Source organism: Pipistrellus kuhlii, unplaced genomic scaffold, assembly GCF_014108245.1.
Source record: "Pipistrellus kuhlii isolate mPipKuh1 unplaced genomic scaffold, mPipKuh1.p scaffold_m20_p_3, whole genome shotgun sequence".
Classification (NCBI taxonomy): Eukaryota; Metazoa; Chordata; class Mammalia; order Chiroptera; family Vespertilionidae; genus Pipistrellus; species Pipistrellus kuhlii.
Genome location: NW_023425529.1, coordinates 11948038 through 11965919, shown reverse-complemented (window position 1 = coordinate 11965919; position 17882 = coordinate 11948038). Strand labels below are relative to the sequence as shown.

General features: G+C 49.8%; 1 protein-coding gene across 14 annotated transcripts in view; it reads right to left on the bottom strand.

The window, feature by feature from the left end:
- Window positions 1–1631: 1631 nt before the first annotated feature.
- ANKS1B (ankyrin repeat and sterile alpha motif domain containing 1B) overlaps window positions 1632–17882 on the bottom strand; it is a 757254-nt gene continuing 741003 nt past the window's right edge. For 9 of the 14 annotated variants that reach the window (XM_036456619.2, XM_036456620.2, XM_036456624.2 and 6 more), the window contains 2 exons: window positions 5143–5310; window positions 1632–3535 (listed from right to left, as the gene is read on the bottom strand). In XM_036456619.2, the coding sequence (XP_036312512.1) occupies window positions 3425–3535; window positions 5143–5310 (279 nt within the window). In that variant the 3' untranslated portion in view covers window positions 1632–3424. Of the gene's footprint in view, window positions 3552–5142; window positions 5311–17882 lie in introns of all 14 variants that reach the window. The other 5 variants (XM_036456621.2, XM_036456622.2, XM_036456626.2 and 2 more) reach the window with 2 other exon arrangements.

The window sequence follows — 17882 nt, the reverse complement described above, 5'->3', positions numbered from 1 at the left end:
CTCAACCAACTGAGCCACACCGGCCAGGGCTGAGATTAGAATATTTTAATCCCTGGCTCTCTTGCCGAGGGCCCTGCACCAGGCCACATTCCTCAACTGGTATGCAGCCCCTCTTCTCCCATTCCCTCTCAGGCCATCACCAGCCCCTGGACACTGCTCTACCCACTCTGTTACCCTACAGGCTGTCAACACCTATGTACGTATTTTATTTATTAAATTCCTAAGTGACCCTAATTGGAGTGTGCCTTCTGCTTTGTGCGGGGCCATAACTGATGCAAATAAGCATTTGATCCATGGAGACAACAAATAAAAGCAGTACTGGCCTTTGGTTAGCAAAGATAAAGGGCCAAAGTAGCCCAGTTGAAGCATTACCGTCTAAATTAGGGGTGTCGAACTCAATCAGAGAAGGGGCCAAAATCTAAAATCCAGCCTAAATCGCGGGCCGAATGGTTTACTGAACAGTCATAAACTGTCATTGTGATAGAAACGCAGCGGAGTGCAGTGATGACAGCGCGGTGCTGGCCACATTGCAAGGCCTGGCGGGACGGATTTGGCCCGCGGGCCTTGTGTTTGACACATGTGGTCTAAATTTCCAGCCCGAACCTTCCTTCAGGAAACCTGCCCTTCTGCCTCTGTGAGTGCCACCCCATCGCAAGATGGTTTTACTCTTTGGGATTCAAAGTCCTGGGCCTCTGCATGTCAGGCTGGTAGTGCCCCAAGATTGCTTTGGCATGTATTTTGCAAAGTAACAGACTTGGATCCAGCAGGGGAGAGATCTGAAAGCCACAGGGTGTGGAATGCGAATCATCGATCCTCCCAGTGTGTCTCTAACATGGCCCTATTACTTCCCAATTCACATCTGGCACATGCATTTTACGAAAAAAGGAAAGGATTGATGAATGTTGCTATGGAATGTTGGTGTCCCCTCAAAATTCACATGTTGAAGCCCCAATCCTCCAATGTGATGGTATTTGAAGATGGGCCTTTGGAAAATAATTAGGGTTAAATGGGGTCATAAGGGTGGGGCCCTCAGGATGGCATTAGTGGCCTTGTAAGAAGAGACACCAGCAAGCTTGCTACTCCCCACCTGGGTTCACACACAAACAGGTCATGTGAGCAAACGGCACGATGGTGGCCGCCTACAAGCCAAGATCAAGTGCCTTCTATGAAAACCACTGCGCGGGCTTGGACTTGAACTGGACTTTCTAGCCTTCCGAATTGTAAGAAATTGAATGTGTTGGTTAAACCCATCAGACTATGGTATTTCATGATGGCAGCCTGAGCCAAGACAAACACGCAGATGCTTTACCCAACCTGCCATCTATGTGATCCTATAAAAGTGACCCAGTCCGTGGTCACTTTCTTTTTTTTTTTGAAATTCCTGTTTTGGCAATTGCTCCTCACAGCCCACTTTAATATTTCAACAAAGGCAATGGGGGCTTATTGGCTGAAATTCAAGCTGTGAAGGCCACTGTGTCTTTTCAGACGGGTTGAACTCGGAGATGAGCAGATTTTTGCAATTATTTTGCCAGTGTAAAGATCCCTTTGGCTATGCACGCTGAGAGGGCTGGCCCTTCGGTCCCCTTCCTAAATGGAATCAGGAAGCGCTCACAACGATGCCAGGCGCCGGCGGCTGTACAATCTCCTTTTTATTCTGTGTGCTTTTTTATAGGATATAAATAATGACAAAAATTACAAAATTTATAACTGGAAGCCCAAGCATATTTACATGTATGTTTCTGTTTCGGCAAAGCTACTAATCACTTTGCTCCTATACAGTTTTCCTTTTGGTACCATAGATATGTTATTTTTACTTTCCATTTTCTACATACATATCGACAGTGATTAGGCAAAATATGTACAAGGAACTGTTCAGTTCAAGTAATTTAATATTGTATTAAAATTCTTCCACACTGAACTGAAGCCATATACATTTGTCAGTTTGAAATAAAATGTAGTTATCTTCCAAAAACTCACCAACTGATGAATGGAACTGATATCCTCAGGTTTAAAATCATATTGGTTAATTAAAAAAAAAAAAAAGCAACATTAAGACAGTCCCACAATTTATCAATATCTCTATAATGAACTTCAAAATGATTCACAATATGATCAGTTAGAACAATATACATTAAAACGTTATTTTTTTTCTATAATGATATTGGTACTGTATATAATTTGATTCTACATAAATATACATTATGGTATTTATCATACAAATACTCCACAGAGACATTAAAAAAAGTAAAATAGCTTAATGAAATGTAAGTAAATTTCATTTAATCAAATAGTAAGCAAACATTATTTTTTTTCTGTTTCAAGAAAAGAGTTTATTACTTTGGAATCTCTTCTTTTTTTTTTTTTTGTATTTATTTTTTTCTAGAAAACAAATTTTTGCAATAGAATTTTATTAACACCTTTCTCAAACAAGTTTCCCATGACAGAAATCTTGACAGCAGGAGCCCTAGATTTTTTTAATTTTTTAACATGTTCTTTAAAACACTGTGAAGATTTAGAAAAACAATCTCTGCAGGCTTATGGCTGCGTCAGCACTTTGGGGGGGGACTCCCGTCTGCTTGCCTGAATCTCCTGCCCTCGGGAGGGTCGCCAGGGCCTTCCCACGCTCAGCCTGCCCTCTTGGGCGTCAGCAGTAGAAATTGAGTTACTTGAAATGAAGCCGGAAACATCCCTCACAGCGAACTCGTTTGCTTATCAGTGCATGAACGAAACATCTTTTTTAGTAAAAATATTGAATACAAGACACATTTCCCTGTGCATCATAAATTTCTATGCTTTAAATCATTCGTAAATTTTGAATCAGTCTGTAGATGTGAAGGTTTTCTTTAGCCGACACAGTTGATGACATAAAAAAACCACAAATATAGAAATTGGGAGGCAGGGTGTCCTGGCCACTATGGAGGGTGGTTTTTGTGGCACGAAAGGATGCTCAGTGATAGAAACTCTACAGATGCTCTGTGGGGGCTGTTCTGTTCTGATTCTACCTTTAAAACTGCGGACAGGGAAGAACCCAAGATGTTTATACTTTTAGGCAGTATTAGAGATCCCCTGCACTTTTTATTTTTATTTTTTATTTTTAAAGATGTTTATTCGCCCGACAGCCAAGCAAGTGCGGGGGCCAAGTCATTAGAAATACCTCGGGTGGTGACCGGGAGGGGAGTCGGGAGCCCGCAAAAAAAAAAAAAAAAAAAATCTCAGCTCGTGCCTCTCAGGGTTTCGGCTGCGCTTTCTGTCCCTGGTGCGGGAAGAACGTCCCCAGGAATGGCCGGCGGCCTTTCGCCTGTGACAAGGCCACACAAGCCGAGCGGTCTTCCTCCCGGGCTGGGTGGGGACGGAGGCGGGAAGGGAAGCCTGCTCTGGGCTGCTCGGCGTGCAAGGCACCGCGAGGGCGGGAGGACGGTGGGTATCAGAAGATCGTGGTCTCATACTTGGTATTAATGCCCCGCTTGGCTTCTTGTCCCGGCTCCACGATCCACGGCAGGTTGGCCAGAGTCTTTTGCTCAGAGGGGTCGATCTGCTTTGAGAGAGAGAGGCTGATGCCTGTTATGCGGTACCTGTGCGGGGTGCGGGCACGCAACCTACCGCTACTCAGAGGCCAGCACCGCCCTCTCCCAACCCCCCTCCAGGACTTCAGGGCTGCTGTCTGAGAGCATCATGTATTTGCTCTTTCGACCACATTTACTGCATATGGACCGAGTGCCAGGCACTGGAGAAGGGACGGGGAGTGAGATGCGGGCCTTGTTCCTGAGGGCACAGGGTTGGGGAGCAGACAGGGCAACCCTCACGGAGGGGTGAGGTGGGAGGGGGAAGGGTGCTCTGTGGGCCCGCAGGAAAGCCACGGGCCCCACGTCGGGGAGCCAGGGGGCCTCCCAGGAGGCGGTAATGCCACTCCCTGATTCTCAAGCCTCCGATGGTTTCCATCCCAGAATAAACCCCAAGTCCTCAAGGTGACCTGCAGGCGGCCCGGCCTGCTTGGCTCCAGCCACCCCGGCCCCCAAGCCCTGAGCCCTGGCCAGGGGCCTCCGCTGCTCTGGCTGCTCCATCTGCTCTGAGGCATGCTCTCCAGAGCCCTGCCTGCCTTATGTCCTAACGGCATTCAGGGGGCAGCTCGAACAACCCCTCCTCACCACGGGCCCGATCCAAACGGTGCCCCAGCTTGCTGGCTCTCTCTCCTCTTACTGTTCTGTGTAATCCTTCGCCGCACACATCCCATCGCTTCTGCTTATTTGTCATGAAGACGGGGTTTGGCCTGTTCTGCTCACTACTTAGAAACGCTCCTGGCAGCCCAGTTTAACAGAAGGCACGTCCTATGTACTCGCTGAACAGGAGGAGCGTGAGAAGAATGAGACGACGTGTAAAAGGAGAGCCGAAGGAAAGCTCTGAGTAGGTCTGGACAAGGCAGGGGAGAGGGAACAGCATGGGCAAAGCCCCCGAGGGAAGGGGATGTGGCCCGTGTGGGGTTTCTAGGAGGCCATACGGAGCAGAAGCCAGTTGGAACATTCCAGCTGCTACGAGACAGACGCTCTGAAGGCCAGCAGGTCTGTCAGACAGGGTGTCTGCAGAGCTCCTGGGAGGCAGTGGGTTGGGGTGGGGGGATTACTAGAGGAAGGCAGAGGACGAGGGGGAGGAAACCAGGGGCCAGCCATCTAGACTTCCCAAAACCCCAAACTCAAGAGTCAGTGTAGCTCTGCTCTGAGTGCCCACAACCCATGCATCCAGCTTCCTCTGGGTAGAGTCACCTTCACCGGGAACCTCTGCCAGCCTCCCTCCAGGCCAGGGGCTCTCGGAGGCTTTCCCGGGTGGGAGGGCTCCCAGAGGCTCAGGGAACAGTTCCCATGCTGGGATCTTCGGGAAAGATTCTCCAGGACAGTGGAGGGCCCGGCCCCTCCTGGCGGCCCGAGACAGAGGGGGCGGCGCTTTCTTGGGAGCCCGCAGGTTCAGGCAGATGGCCCCCCGCCCTGCTTTCCAGGACCTGGGCTGAGAGGATGGCAGCCACGTGCCGGGAGGAGGCCAAGGCCAAGGTGAAGACAGGCAGGTCCTGAGTCTAACCCACACCCCTTCCCAGGGGGCAGCCCCGCGCCCTCTGGTCCATGCTCTCCCAGCATCCGCACCCTCTCTACTTACCACGGACTTGCGGATGCTGACGCGGGGCTTGGGGATGGGCTTGGAGGGCTTGTTCTCAAAGCTTTCTGGGAGCGTGGAGGAGTGGCCCCCTTTCCTGGCCTGCAGTGCGAGCTGGTAAGCCACTTCAAACGCCTGTCCCAGCGTCAGGATGATCTCGTAGGCTAAATTCTGCAAGAGAAACCGGAACGCGTTTATGATGGTGCGCCGCAGACTGGAGAAGCCCAGTGGCTGAGGGGCCTGTGGGGGTGAACCAGCGGGGACCTTGAACTGCTCCAGCGGCTGTGGCAGTGAGGATGCACATGTGTGGACAAGGGGACACTCGGGGTCCAGCTTAGGGTCTACACCAGGATTGAGTCCCTGATGCCATGCACTTGTTTTTATTTTTTAATTAAATATATTTTATTGATTTTCCACAGAGAGGAAGGGAGAGGGATAGAGAGCTAGAAACATCAACCAGCTGCCTCCTGCACACCCCTACTGGGGACATGCCCGCAACCAAGGTACATGCCCTTGACCGGAATTGAACCCGGGACCTTTCAGTCCACAGACTGATGCTCTATCCACTGAGCCAAATTGGTTTTGGCTAGGCACTTGCTTACAGCCGAGCTAAGGAGCCTACTTCCCACTGCTCCCCGCCCCAGCCCCGGGCCCCGAGCCCACTCCATTCGGAGCCCCCGTGGGCCGCTGGCAGGCTCCCCAGGCTGGGGAAGGGAAGGGAAGGGGCTCCTCTGGCCTGATGCCTGAGAGTGCCCAGCCCTGCCCCCGACAGCCCCACACGCTCCACGGGAGGTGCTCCTCAGAAGTTTGGATCTCTTTTACCTCCAACATCTGTGATTCAGCGAACATCTCGGAAACACAATCAGAATCTAATTTAGGCGGAGGGAGAGGCGTTAGTCATGCCGGCGGGCGGCTCGCAGTCCCAGCAGCCAGCGTGCCAGCAGAGCCAATTATCCATCTACTTCTCGAGGCGTTTGCTCTCCCCGGGGGGATGGGGAGTCCACCCCATATTTTATCATCAAATCGGCAAGAGACAGGAGATTCTGTTAGGCCCCAGCTCCACGCCAAGCCTGGCCAGGAAGAAGGCTCTTTCCTTCCGACCTTCAATCACTCCCTCCAGGCAACTTCCAGTTCCCCTTCCTCTTCTCCCCGGGGTGAGTCTTTGATTTCTGCCTTCCTTTCTGAGAACAGCTCCTCCCCGCCTTCTCTCCCTGAGAAAGCGGGACACTGTCGGGCCCCAAAGAGGCAGGGTCTGGACAACCCCCCACCTGAGGTCATGGCCCATTCAACGTAGGTGTCCCCTGACCACAGAGCGCAGTCCGTCTGTTCCAGGTTTTCATCCTGATGAATGTCCCTGGACATCTGTCTATGGTTTTCTTTTTCTTTTTCTTTTCTTTCTTTTTTTTTTAAAATATATATATATTTTATTGATTATCCACAGAGAGGAAGGGAGAGGGACAGAGAACTAGAAACATCGATGAGAAACATCAACCAGCTGCCTCCTGCGCACCCCCTACTGGAGATGTGCCCACAGCCAATGTACATGCCTTTGACTGGAATCGAACCAGGGACCTTTCAGTCTGCAGACCAGCGCTCTATCCACTGAGCCAAACCAGTTTCGGCTGTCCATGGTTTTTCAAAAGCACAGAAAGAGCGTTCTGCTTATGCGATTTCCTCCCCCTCCTTCCCATTTCCCCCCAGTTGAGCGCACAGAATAACTGAGTTCCCATGAGTCTCAGGACTGATCCCACTTGATGAAGACATAGTGGGCAATGCCGGATGGCTTTCTGAAGCCACATGGAAGGGCTGTGGGTTTCTGGATCGACCAGATTTCCGATCGATGCCAGACTGGCTCGCTCGGTCTTAGACCCGAACTTGGAGCGTGAGAGTTCATTCGACAGAGAACATCTTCTCTTTGGAGCTACCCGTTGGGAAATGCTGGCCCCACGTGACAGGGGTGGACTTCCTGGAGACAGTGAACCTCACCCAGCCAGCCAGGCACTTCCTGCAATGCACACCCAGCCCGCCTGCCTCCCAGGATGAGTCACGCTGGGAAATGAGTAAGGCGTCCACAAATGATCGTGGAGGAGGGCAGAGCCCTCCCCCTGCCCACACACTGGGGCTCTGAAAGGCGGCCAGGGGCTGCTGGCTTCTGTAGTCTCGGCAGGAAGTCTGGGCTCTTGCACTGGGTGCTCCACCATGGGGAGGGTTGAGGTCTAGCTGGCAGGGGTACGGAGCAGACGTGTGTGCTCTGGGTCAGCGGCTGAGGGGAAGCCGGCAATTCAGGGATTGTACACCGTCAGCTTTCAGATGCTGGAATGGAGGGCTGAGTGAGTGTGAACTCCTCTATCACCAACGGAAACACAAGTTCCTCCAAGAGGGCGTTCCTTAAAGCTCCGGCGTCTTCACACCAAAGTCCAAGATGCTCCTCTGAGCAAGTGCGATTTCTCACAGGCCTATTACGGGACAGTGCTGGGCCAGAAGCTCTGCTCCTCCGTGTTTAATTAGTTTCCTGGTGTTAGAAAGCTGCCCAAATAAAGACACAGCAACCAGACTGACTGTGGGGCGGAGGGTGCCTGCCAAATGGCCTCTCCTGGTTTGGCCTGCGTTGTCCCCGGTGTCTTGCTTTCTGCTCTGTTTTAGAATGCGTTGCAGAGTTCTTCCTTCATGATTATGTGCCGGTACAGGACATCGTTCCCTTTCCTGTACTTCCTCATCTCCCTGTGTGAGGTACGGATTCCGGAGGGCAGGGAGGGCCCAGGGGTGCGCGGTGCAAGGAGCAGCGGGCGGCAGGCTGGGTGCTGTGCCACCGACCCGCCAGGGCCCCGAGCGGACACACGCTGGTCAGATGGGACCTGGGACACACTCCGACCTGGGGAGGCAGGCTCATTTCTCCTGGTTCTCCTTAGTAACAGCCCCACCCCTTAAAGAGGGAAGAGAGCAGGGACAAGGCCAAAGATAATGTTGAAATATCCAAGAGGCGTAGGTGACAAGCCCACCGATGCCTGCTGGCACTGACCAGCCCACTGAAAATGCTTTAAAAAAATATTTTATTGATTTTTTACAGAGAGGAAGGGAGAGGGATAGAGAGCCAGAAACATCGATGAGAGAGAAACATTGACCAGCTGCCTCCTGCACACCCCCCAACTGGGGATGTGCCCACAACCAATGTACATGCCCTTGACTGGAATCGAACCTGGGACCTTTCAGTCGGAAGATTGAGGCTCTATCCTCTGAGCCAAACCGGTTTTGGCGACAAGGCTTTCTAACACCAGGAACTACAATAATTAAAAACCTGAAAGCCCAAATGGTCTCTGCTTGCAAACGTGCTGTCCTTGCCCCTGTGGGGAGATCAGAGCCTGAGACTGTGCCTGGCACTCTGCAGGCATCTCACAGCTGCTTGCAGGATGAAGGAATAACAGAGTGATAGACCAGAGGAATAACACTACTAAGATGTTACCATATGCAGTGTACCTACTCTGCAGGGAGAACTCGGTGTTAGGTGCCGTGCAGAGCACTACAAGGATCTCATTTAAGTCTTACCATAAGCACCTGTGGTAGAATATCCTTATCCTTATTTTATAGATAAAAAATTGAAGCTCAGAGAGGTTAAGTAACTTGCCTGACATCACACAGTTAGAAGACTACCAAGCTGTTTGTGACTGTTTGTGAACCGATGTTTGTGACTCAGAGCCCATGTTCTCAGCCCTCCCTTTGTGGCCACTGGTCTCCAGGCTGCCTGACACATTCCCCACGGGGAGGGCACAGCTGCTCCTCCGCCTCCTAGAATCTGAACGGGCTTCGCTGACTCCCACCTAGCAGAGTGTAGCAGGAATGGTGCGCTGGGCCTTTAAGATTAGCAGGGAGTCTGGCAGCTTCCACCTGCGTCTCTGGGAACACTGGCTCCGAGGGCAATCAGCCGCAGGTAAGAGATCTGAACGCATGAGATTGCAACGCTGGGAGGATGTCCGAGCTGGGCGGCTGCCTGGGGGGCAACAGCAGCCATCCTGGCCCAGGCTTAGTACACCAGGGAGGAGTCACCCTGGACACTGAGCTGCAGGAGGACCTCAGGCTCAGACAGATGTCTCCTGTCGAGCTGCCCCAGCACCTGCCGCCACCTGAGCCACCCCCGCAGAGGCCCCTGGTATTGTCTGGCAGAGCAGAGCCGAACTGCCGTGTTCTGCCCAGATTCCTGACTCATGGAATTGTAAACACAATAAAACAGGTGTTGTAGCCCAGCAAGTGTGGCTCATTGGCTAAGCATCGACCGATGTATGAATCAGGAGATCACGGTTCCATACCTGGCCAGGACACATGCCTGGGTGGTGGGCTTGATCCCCAGTAGGAGGTGTGCAAGGGGCAGCTGGTCAAGGATCCTCTCTCATCATTGATATTTCTCTCCCCCGCCCCTTCTTGCTCTTTGAAATCCATACAAATATATATTTTCTGAAAGGGTGTTGTTTTATGCCATCAATTTTGAGGTGCTGTGCAAGCACCCACAGGTCACTGGAGCACCACGCAGTCCTGAAGAAGGCTGGTGGGACCCTTGTCCAGGCAGCGGGAGGAGGCGCCTCAGTCTCGGAGCTGGGATGAACTGGGTGGTCACAGGAGGCCAATCCTGAGACTCGGCTCCAGCCCTGGCTGCAGGAAAGTGGCTGACGCCTCCAGCCCTCCTGGTCACAGGGCCCAGCAAACACTAAGGGGTCCCTTTCCACAGGCGACAAGCCACAGAGCCGGAGCAGGGCCTTTTAGGTGGCATAGTGGGCCTCTCATGTCTCATTACTACCTCCCTCCCTTGGGTATAAATGCGAACTCACTAACCCCGCCTCCCTCAAATGCTCAGACTCGGCGGTCTCTGGCCACACTCCCTCTGCTCCTCCTTGCTCATTGGAAAATTCCTGCGATGGCATTTCCAGCGAGTCTCTTTCTAGATTCACACTTACTCTGGCACTTGGCCTTGCATATTTCCTGCCTCACATGGACCACCAAGGAAAGGAGGCGGCCCAGGTGTGTGCGTGTTTGGTACGGGAGTGTTTGGTACGGGTGTGGGGGGGTGATGACTGGAGAGAGCATGCATTGAGCCTCAGTTTCCTTATCTTCAAACGGGGATAATGACGTATGTAGTGCCTGCCTCACTGGATTGTTCTGAGAATCACTCAGGGTAACAGTTACCCAATGACAATACCAGATAACCTTTATTATTTACTGCGCTCTACATGGACTCATTTAATCCCGGCAGCTCTGACCCTTGGGCCATTATTGCTCCCATTTGGCCTGTGGGATAACTAAGCCTAGGAAGGTTAAATGACCTCCTCATGAAGCCAGCACCTGGCCAAGAAGGGGTCGGAGTCCAGGAGTTTGGACAGGCCCTGCTCTTGGCCACTATAGCTTAGAGCCACACTTGGACTCAAAGACTTTTGCAAATGGTAAAAAAACAAAAACAAACAAACAAAAAAAAAACCACTTGAAAACATTAAACTCAGAAGCTCCGGGAGATGGATGCATCTGGGTTGGGGTGGGGCAGTGGTCAGCAAACCACGACTCATGAGCCACATGCAGCTCACGAGCCACGGTTTGCCACTCTGTTGACTAATGAGTTTGCCAACCACGGCGTTAGGGTATGCGAGTTGCCTGGGTCTCACGTCAGGACCAGAGGAAAGGCAGCCAACGGCAAAGGGGTGACGACATGAGCCACCAGTACAGGGATTCTCACCCCGCGGGCCCTACATGAGGCAGCACTGTGTCCTGTAGGGTGGAGGCAGGGGGTCACGATTTAATGGGGACAATTGCCTCCAGAAATGCTGACCTTCCCTCCCCCGACCAGAACTTTAATTGGTGGATGAAGAATTGCTGCAGCAGAGGAAGCTGAGGAGCAGTCCTACTTTAAGGATAGATTCTGGTTATAATCCAGGGATGCAATCTTATTTTTGGTTTGCAAACTGCAGACTGTGTGGGATGCTCGTGTTTGCCTCGGGCCCTTAAAGCAGCCAGGACCAGAGGAGAGGGTGTGGGCTGAGCTGCTTCCCTGTGTCAGGACTCAGTCTCTGCAGCCTTGCCTGTGGTGAGGGCCCAGGAGGTGCGTGCTGATAGGGGGCAGAAGAGGCTTATAGAGAGACAGAGAGATCTCTTCCTCCCCCCACTTTGTCCTCCTGCGTCCTAGTCACAGGCTGTACCTGTACCTGCTGTAGGCAGTTGGACAGATGTGAGAAGAGCAAGGACGATGGGCCAGATACAGAAGGTCACCAGGGTGAAAAGCCCCAGCTGGGTGCCTAGCAATGGGAGATCATTGTAGGGTGGGACCTTGCCCCCAGGGTGACTTTTCCTCCCCTAGCAAATTGCTGGGTATGTGGTGTGGACCCCCTGACTTTTCCTCCCTAGAGATAACAGGTAGGCCTCAAGTAGTATTTCAGCGCCAGGCCAAGATAAGCAACGAAACCAGTCAAGGCTGAGGTCAGGACCAGCTACATGGAATAGTGACCCCCTGCCCTGGTGCCGGCCCATCAATACAGGGGAGACCCCCACTCTGCAAGGACACACCTGGAAAGTTGCTGAACTTTCTATGGAGAGCTTTCCCTGGGACCTCCCTACCCTGAAAATCTGCGCCCTTAAAGCCCTTAGGATGGAGGACCCAGGGCTCTCCCTCCAGGGACCACGGCCAGGCCTTTCCCTTTCCCCTCCCCTCCTGCCACAGGCCCTTCACCATCAGCTTCCTCACTACCAAGCTCCAAGGGCCTTTCTTTTACATCCATCACTTGTTTCCGAAGCCCATTTCTTCTAGGCATTGCTTCTTCTATCTTTGTAATTTACCTAATAAATGTTTACTTACAGTTTGGGTCTCACTCTGAATTCTTTTCCGGTGAGAACCCAAGTACCGAGGTTGGGTTGGAAAAAATCGCAGCAGACAACGAAAACAGATCCAGAGACGGACCGTCAAATCAAACCTCAGAGGGAAGGTAGGGGAGAGTGGGGGTAAGGGGGGAGAGAGCAACCAAAGGACTTGTGTGCAAGCACCTAAGCCTAACCAATGGGCACAGAAAACTGCGGGGTGAGGCATGACGGGGGGCAATGGGGGATAAGGACACATATGTGTCCTATGGAGAGTGGCTACAGTGTTTGGACAGGTTCAAGCCTCGGACTGATGAGTGGGGGCACAGTCCTCACGTGGCCAGGTGCAAGTCCCAGCACAATTACAGCCAACAGCTGTAGTTGTGAGCTTGAACCCATGGTCTGAACACGTGACCCCATGTGCCTGAGTGCTTTAGGCTGCAAGTAAACATGCTTGATCAGGTGCATGTAATTGAGTAGGATCGAAACTCTAGAGTAGGGGTGTCGAACTCAATCAGAGAAGGGGCCAAAATCTAAAATCCAGCCTAAATCGCGGGCCGAATGGTTTACTGAACAGTCATAAACTATCATTGTGATGGAAACGCAGCGGAGTGCAATGATGACAGCGCGGTGCGGGCCACATTGCAAGGCCTGGCGGGACGGATTTGGCCCGCGGGCCTTGTGTTTGACACATGTGCTCTAGAGAATGTTGTAAACATCTTGACCATGCCCTTACTTTGCCTCCTGGCATCTGCTATAAAATAAAGACATGGCTTGTGGGTGTCAGTGCTGTCTCTCTGTGACAAAACAGTGTCCCACCAAGACCCAGCTTTCAGTCTCTTGTCGGTCTTCTCTAAGCCTTTCAGCAGTCCCCACTCAGGGTCACTGAACCTGGCTAAGCTGGCACGGCACATAAGGTGCCCTGGGCTGAGTATGCCATGGCCGTGCCAGCCCGCCACAGTGTCCTTAATCAATAAAGAAAAAAAATTAAAAAAGAAAAACCGCAGCAGAGACTGTGGGAAATCTGTCCCCTAGGACACGCTCTGACCACCAGAGAAGTAATTTATGTTAACTGGGACACCACTAGGATTGGTCTGTGTTGGAAACTCCTGGTTTGAAAATCTTTTTGGCTCAAGGGTTCAACGGCATATTTGCAAGAACATTCATTATAGTGTTCAACGTTTTTTTCATTAAAAGGGGTCTGATTAAGTACTCTGCATCGAGCTTCGGAGTGGAACACGGGGCAGCCCTTTAAAATGAAAATTGAGTCGATTAAAAAAAATTGGAGAAACGACTGTAAGTAAAAATATACGTATACCTACAAAACTGGGTGGCATCTGTCCATGTGCGTGGAAAACAGAGATACGATGAATCCAAGCATTACCAGTGGTTACCACTGCGTGCTGGGACTGTGGATTAATTTCCTTCTTAGTGTTTTGAACTTTATTCAAATGAAGACGAATAATGTTATAATCATAAGGATAAGCCTTTCCATTTTGATAATTGAAAGTGTGAGAAGAATCTAGCTCAAAAGCATCTTACTTGTTCTTTAACTGTCACCTGGGGGTTTAGTACCCTCTCATTCTTTGGCAGAGAGGGCTGGGTACTGTGTTCCAGGCAAAGCCAGGCCCTGTTTGCAGGTGTGGGCTGGCCGTGTGTTTGGCCGACCGCGTGGTGCACACTGAAGGTGACCGAGTTTGGGAGTTGCAAGTGAGAGGAAAAACGAGCATGGTTAACATATGAAACACTGCGAACATACTCTTTATAGAGAGTGAGAATTAGCATGGGTCTAGCAACAATCACGGCTTTAATGCGTGCTACGAACAAATTTTAAAAAACAACCTTGCTTGTTTTAAAACGATTGAGGTCCTTCCCAGTTTTTAAAAATAGACCCAATACTGCCACAGAGAATGCATCAAAGTCTCCCTGATCTACCTACTTCGATTCTATGACTTAAAAATTGGACTATTCGAGTGAGTAATATACATTTATAATATATACATATATGTCCCTGACCTATCATGGCCTTTGAAGGATGATCTCTGCAGCCTTGGCATCTGAAATACTCAGCCCCCCCCCCCCCCCCCCCTGTAATCCTAGCAGCAGGGAACACCCCTTCCCTAGTTTGAGATGAGAGAGGCGGAGAGCACTGCCTATGAGACTAGACGTTTTGAACCCCACAACGTCTAGTCTCATAACACATTCATTGTTTCTACCCAATCCTACTGCTCCCTCTTCCCCTAAATTTCCCCTGCCGGGAATGTGGGGTCTGGGAAACCTTTTGTTCTATGAGGTCTGTTCTGGGCCCAGCAGGTTAGACATGTGACTAGAAATCAGCTGCCACAAGGCTGCGGGTCTAAAAGGCAAATCAGGCCTGGTGCATGGCTGCGGGGAGGCACTGGCTTTTTGCCTTGGGAACCCAATTCCACCTTTGCTCTGATCTTTTCTCTTTTCTTTTCTTTTCTTTTCTTTTCTTTTCTTTTCTTTTTTCTCTTCTCTTCTCTTCTTTCTTTCTTTCTTTCTTTCTTTCTTTCCTTCTTCTTTCTTCCTTCCTTCCTTCCTTCCTTCCTTCCTTCCTTCCTTCCTTTTTCTTTCTTTCTTTCTTTTTTTAAAATATATTTTTATTGATTTTTTACAGAGAAGAGGAGAGAGGGATAGAGAGCTAGAAACGTTGATGAGAGAGAAACATCGACCAGCTGCCTGACTCCTGCACACCCCCTACCGGGGATGTGCCCGCAACCAATGTACATGCCCTTGACCAAAATCAAACCTGGGACCCTTTCAGTCCGCAGACCGACACTCTACCACTGAGCCAAACCGGTCTCAGCTGCTCTGATCTTTTCATCCACCAGTCGTATAAAGCTGAAAAGACCACAAGCTGCATGGAGCACAGATTCTAAGAAATGGGAACAGGCTTTCAGATCACTACGTAGAACACTTCCTGAGTGTGTGCTGCAGGTGACCACCCCTGCAGGTGCTCTCCCCAAGAGGCTGCCTAATGTACTGGGGAAGTGGCACACTGCATCCTCCCAGAGTCTGAGCACAGTCGCTCGGCCATGCCCCAGAGTGAGGGAAGTATGTCCAGCTCACATGCTGGCTTTGGTCGGGGGATTGGGCCTCCCTTCCCAGGTCACAGGATCTCTGTGGGAAAATGCTCTGAATTTCAAATCTAATGCTCCATGAACTGGAAACATCCTAGAGGCCACCACATTTTCTTGATGGTAGTAGACACTCAGAAACATCGTGTGACCCATAAAATGTCTACAAGGTCAAAGTGGCAACAACTGCAATAAAAAATGTATATGTATTTATACATGTCAGCTAAAAGATTAAATGTATACGCAAGATATTTTCTTTCCTGATTCCCTCTCTCTCCATCCCTGCCTCTTTCTTCCCTTCCCTTCCCTTCCCTTCCCTTCCCTTCCCTTCCCTTCCCTTCCCTTCCCTTCCCTCTTTCTCCTCCTCCCTTCTCTCTTTCTCTACCTCCTCCCTCCCTTTCTCTCTCCATCCCTCCCTCCCTACTTTGCCATTTGGGAAGCCCAGGGTACTGATTCATATCAAAAGAATTTTAAGGCTTCAAGATTGGACTGAATATGGAGCTGCCCTACATAAAGATACGAAATCCATGCTCAAAGAGGCTTATTTTAGTGCCAGCAAAGCTCGTTGCATCTCGGAATCGCTCAAAGGCCCAGGTCAAGGCTGGTGGCCTTTGTTACTATTTTTGAAGTCAGACAAACTGTTCACCTGAAACGGTGGCTTTGTGGTAGGAGATGAAAATCGTTTGGAGCTGATACCGGAATCCTAAACTAGTGAATGTCGACATGAAGTCAAACATCTGGACGAAGACACAGAAGACAAAGCCTTCTCCACATGATTTCCAAATGGATTGGGGATAGCACATTGGTCTCAACTACTTTTCCCCCATGTTTCATCCCACTCTTCTTGTGTTGTGTACATAGATAGCTAAAAACCTCAAGGGGGCAGAGGGTCCATGGGTGTCATTTTTAGTTCGAACGTAGAATAATATTTGGATACTCTTATGAAGGCAAATTAAGTATTTTTTTAATTTAGAAAGACATACTACAATACTCAAGGAAAGGCTGGACTTCACCCTAAAAAGAACCGGAATATTAATGTTGACATTCAATGAAAACAAATGGAGGCAATACGCCATTGTGAGGCCTGCAGAGTGGACGTTTGCTATGACTGCTATTTTATTTATGTATTGCTTTGTATTCTTTCACTTCTTTTACAAGGGCAATGAGAAAACTTTGGACCATAAATACACTTCCGGCAACTCTATCTTAAGCTTCTTAGCAGAAAAAGGGGCCAGGCTGTCTGTCAATGGTAATGTCAGCGGGCGAGGAGAGCGGACAGGTAGAGATGGAGCTCACTTCCAACACCTGTTATTTATGAGGTACTCTACTTGTGTTCCTTCAGTTCTATCCCGATGAAGACCTGTGAGGTGTAAATCCTTGGACCCATTTTATATATGAAGGATATAAACTCAGGAAAGTTCCATGGCTTGTCTAAGACCAGGGAGCGGGGAGCTGCATAGGGTGTGAACTCTGACCTGCGTGTTCTTTCCACGACAGCAGTCCAACTGCCACAGGGAAAGGGGTTTCACGCAAACCAAAACGTAGGTGGATAGAATGGAATTTTGCTGCTTAAAGAGACAACTGGCCCTGACCATTTTGGCTCAGTGGATAGAGCGTTGGTTTGCGTACTGAAGTTGGATTCCGGTCAAGGGCATGCACCTTGGTTGCAGGCACATCCCCAGGTGGGGGTGTATAGGAGGCAGCTGATTGATGTTTTTCTCTCATTGAGGCTTCTAACTCTATCCCTCTCCCTTCCTCTATTAAAAAATTAATAAAATATATATAAAAAAGAGACAACAGCATTTCACAAGAATATGCTTATTGTCACCAGTAACCTACTCCTGAAATGACTTTAATCACCCGGTTGATCCCATGCAAAGAAACACACCAGAGATATTAGGAGCCGCCTTTGAGGGCTTTGCTTTGCGGCCCTTCCTGTTACCACATGTAACATCTAAATTAGTCTCCCCAGACCTCTTAAATAGAAGGAGTTGTCTGATGGCACATGAACATTTTTTCCTGTTTTCAAGTCTCAAAAACTGAAAGGAATGAGCCACATGCAGAACGATCCATACTCTGGACATGAGTCTGACATACCTTAGAATGGTGTAAGTTTTGCAAATACCCACTGTGGTCTATGCATGTTTGTCAAAACTCAAACAGACTGTTTCAAGAAGTCTTATCCAAGACATTGAACTCCCAAGAATATGCTACACTGCAGTATCAATGTAATTCTTCCATATGGGGTAAGAAACCATTAAAGAGTATATTCATATTGATATCAGAGAGGAAGGGAGAGGGAGAGGGAGAGATTGAAACATCAATGGTGGGAGAGAATAACTGAGCGGCTGCATCCCGCATGTCTCCTACTGAGGATTGAGCCCACAACCTGGACACATGCCCTTGATTGGAATCGCACTCGGGAGGGACCCTTCTGCAGACGACACTATCCACTGAGCCAAACGGGATAGGGCTGATGCAATTCTTTACATATATTTCAAATACAGTGAACAGAGAAGAGCTGTCAAATTAAAGTGACATTTTCGAATTCTCCTGATTACACATGAATTCTTGGTTACAGCCATATCTGTTCTATCTGCTTCAAATGCAGAATGCCATTCAATTTGTACCATCTTGAAGACGTGTGTGTATTATGGGAACACTTGTTTTCTAGAACTGCTTTCATTTTCCAAGTTTGTAATACATGGGCTAGTTTTTAGACCTAATGACAAATAGGACTCTAAGAGGCATAACAGCACGAGGACATCATTGTAAGACTAACTTCCATTGTAAGTTATTGTAAGCCAATGGGCCAGGCAC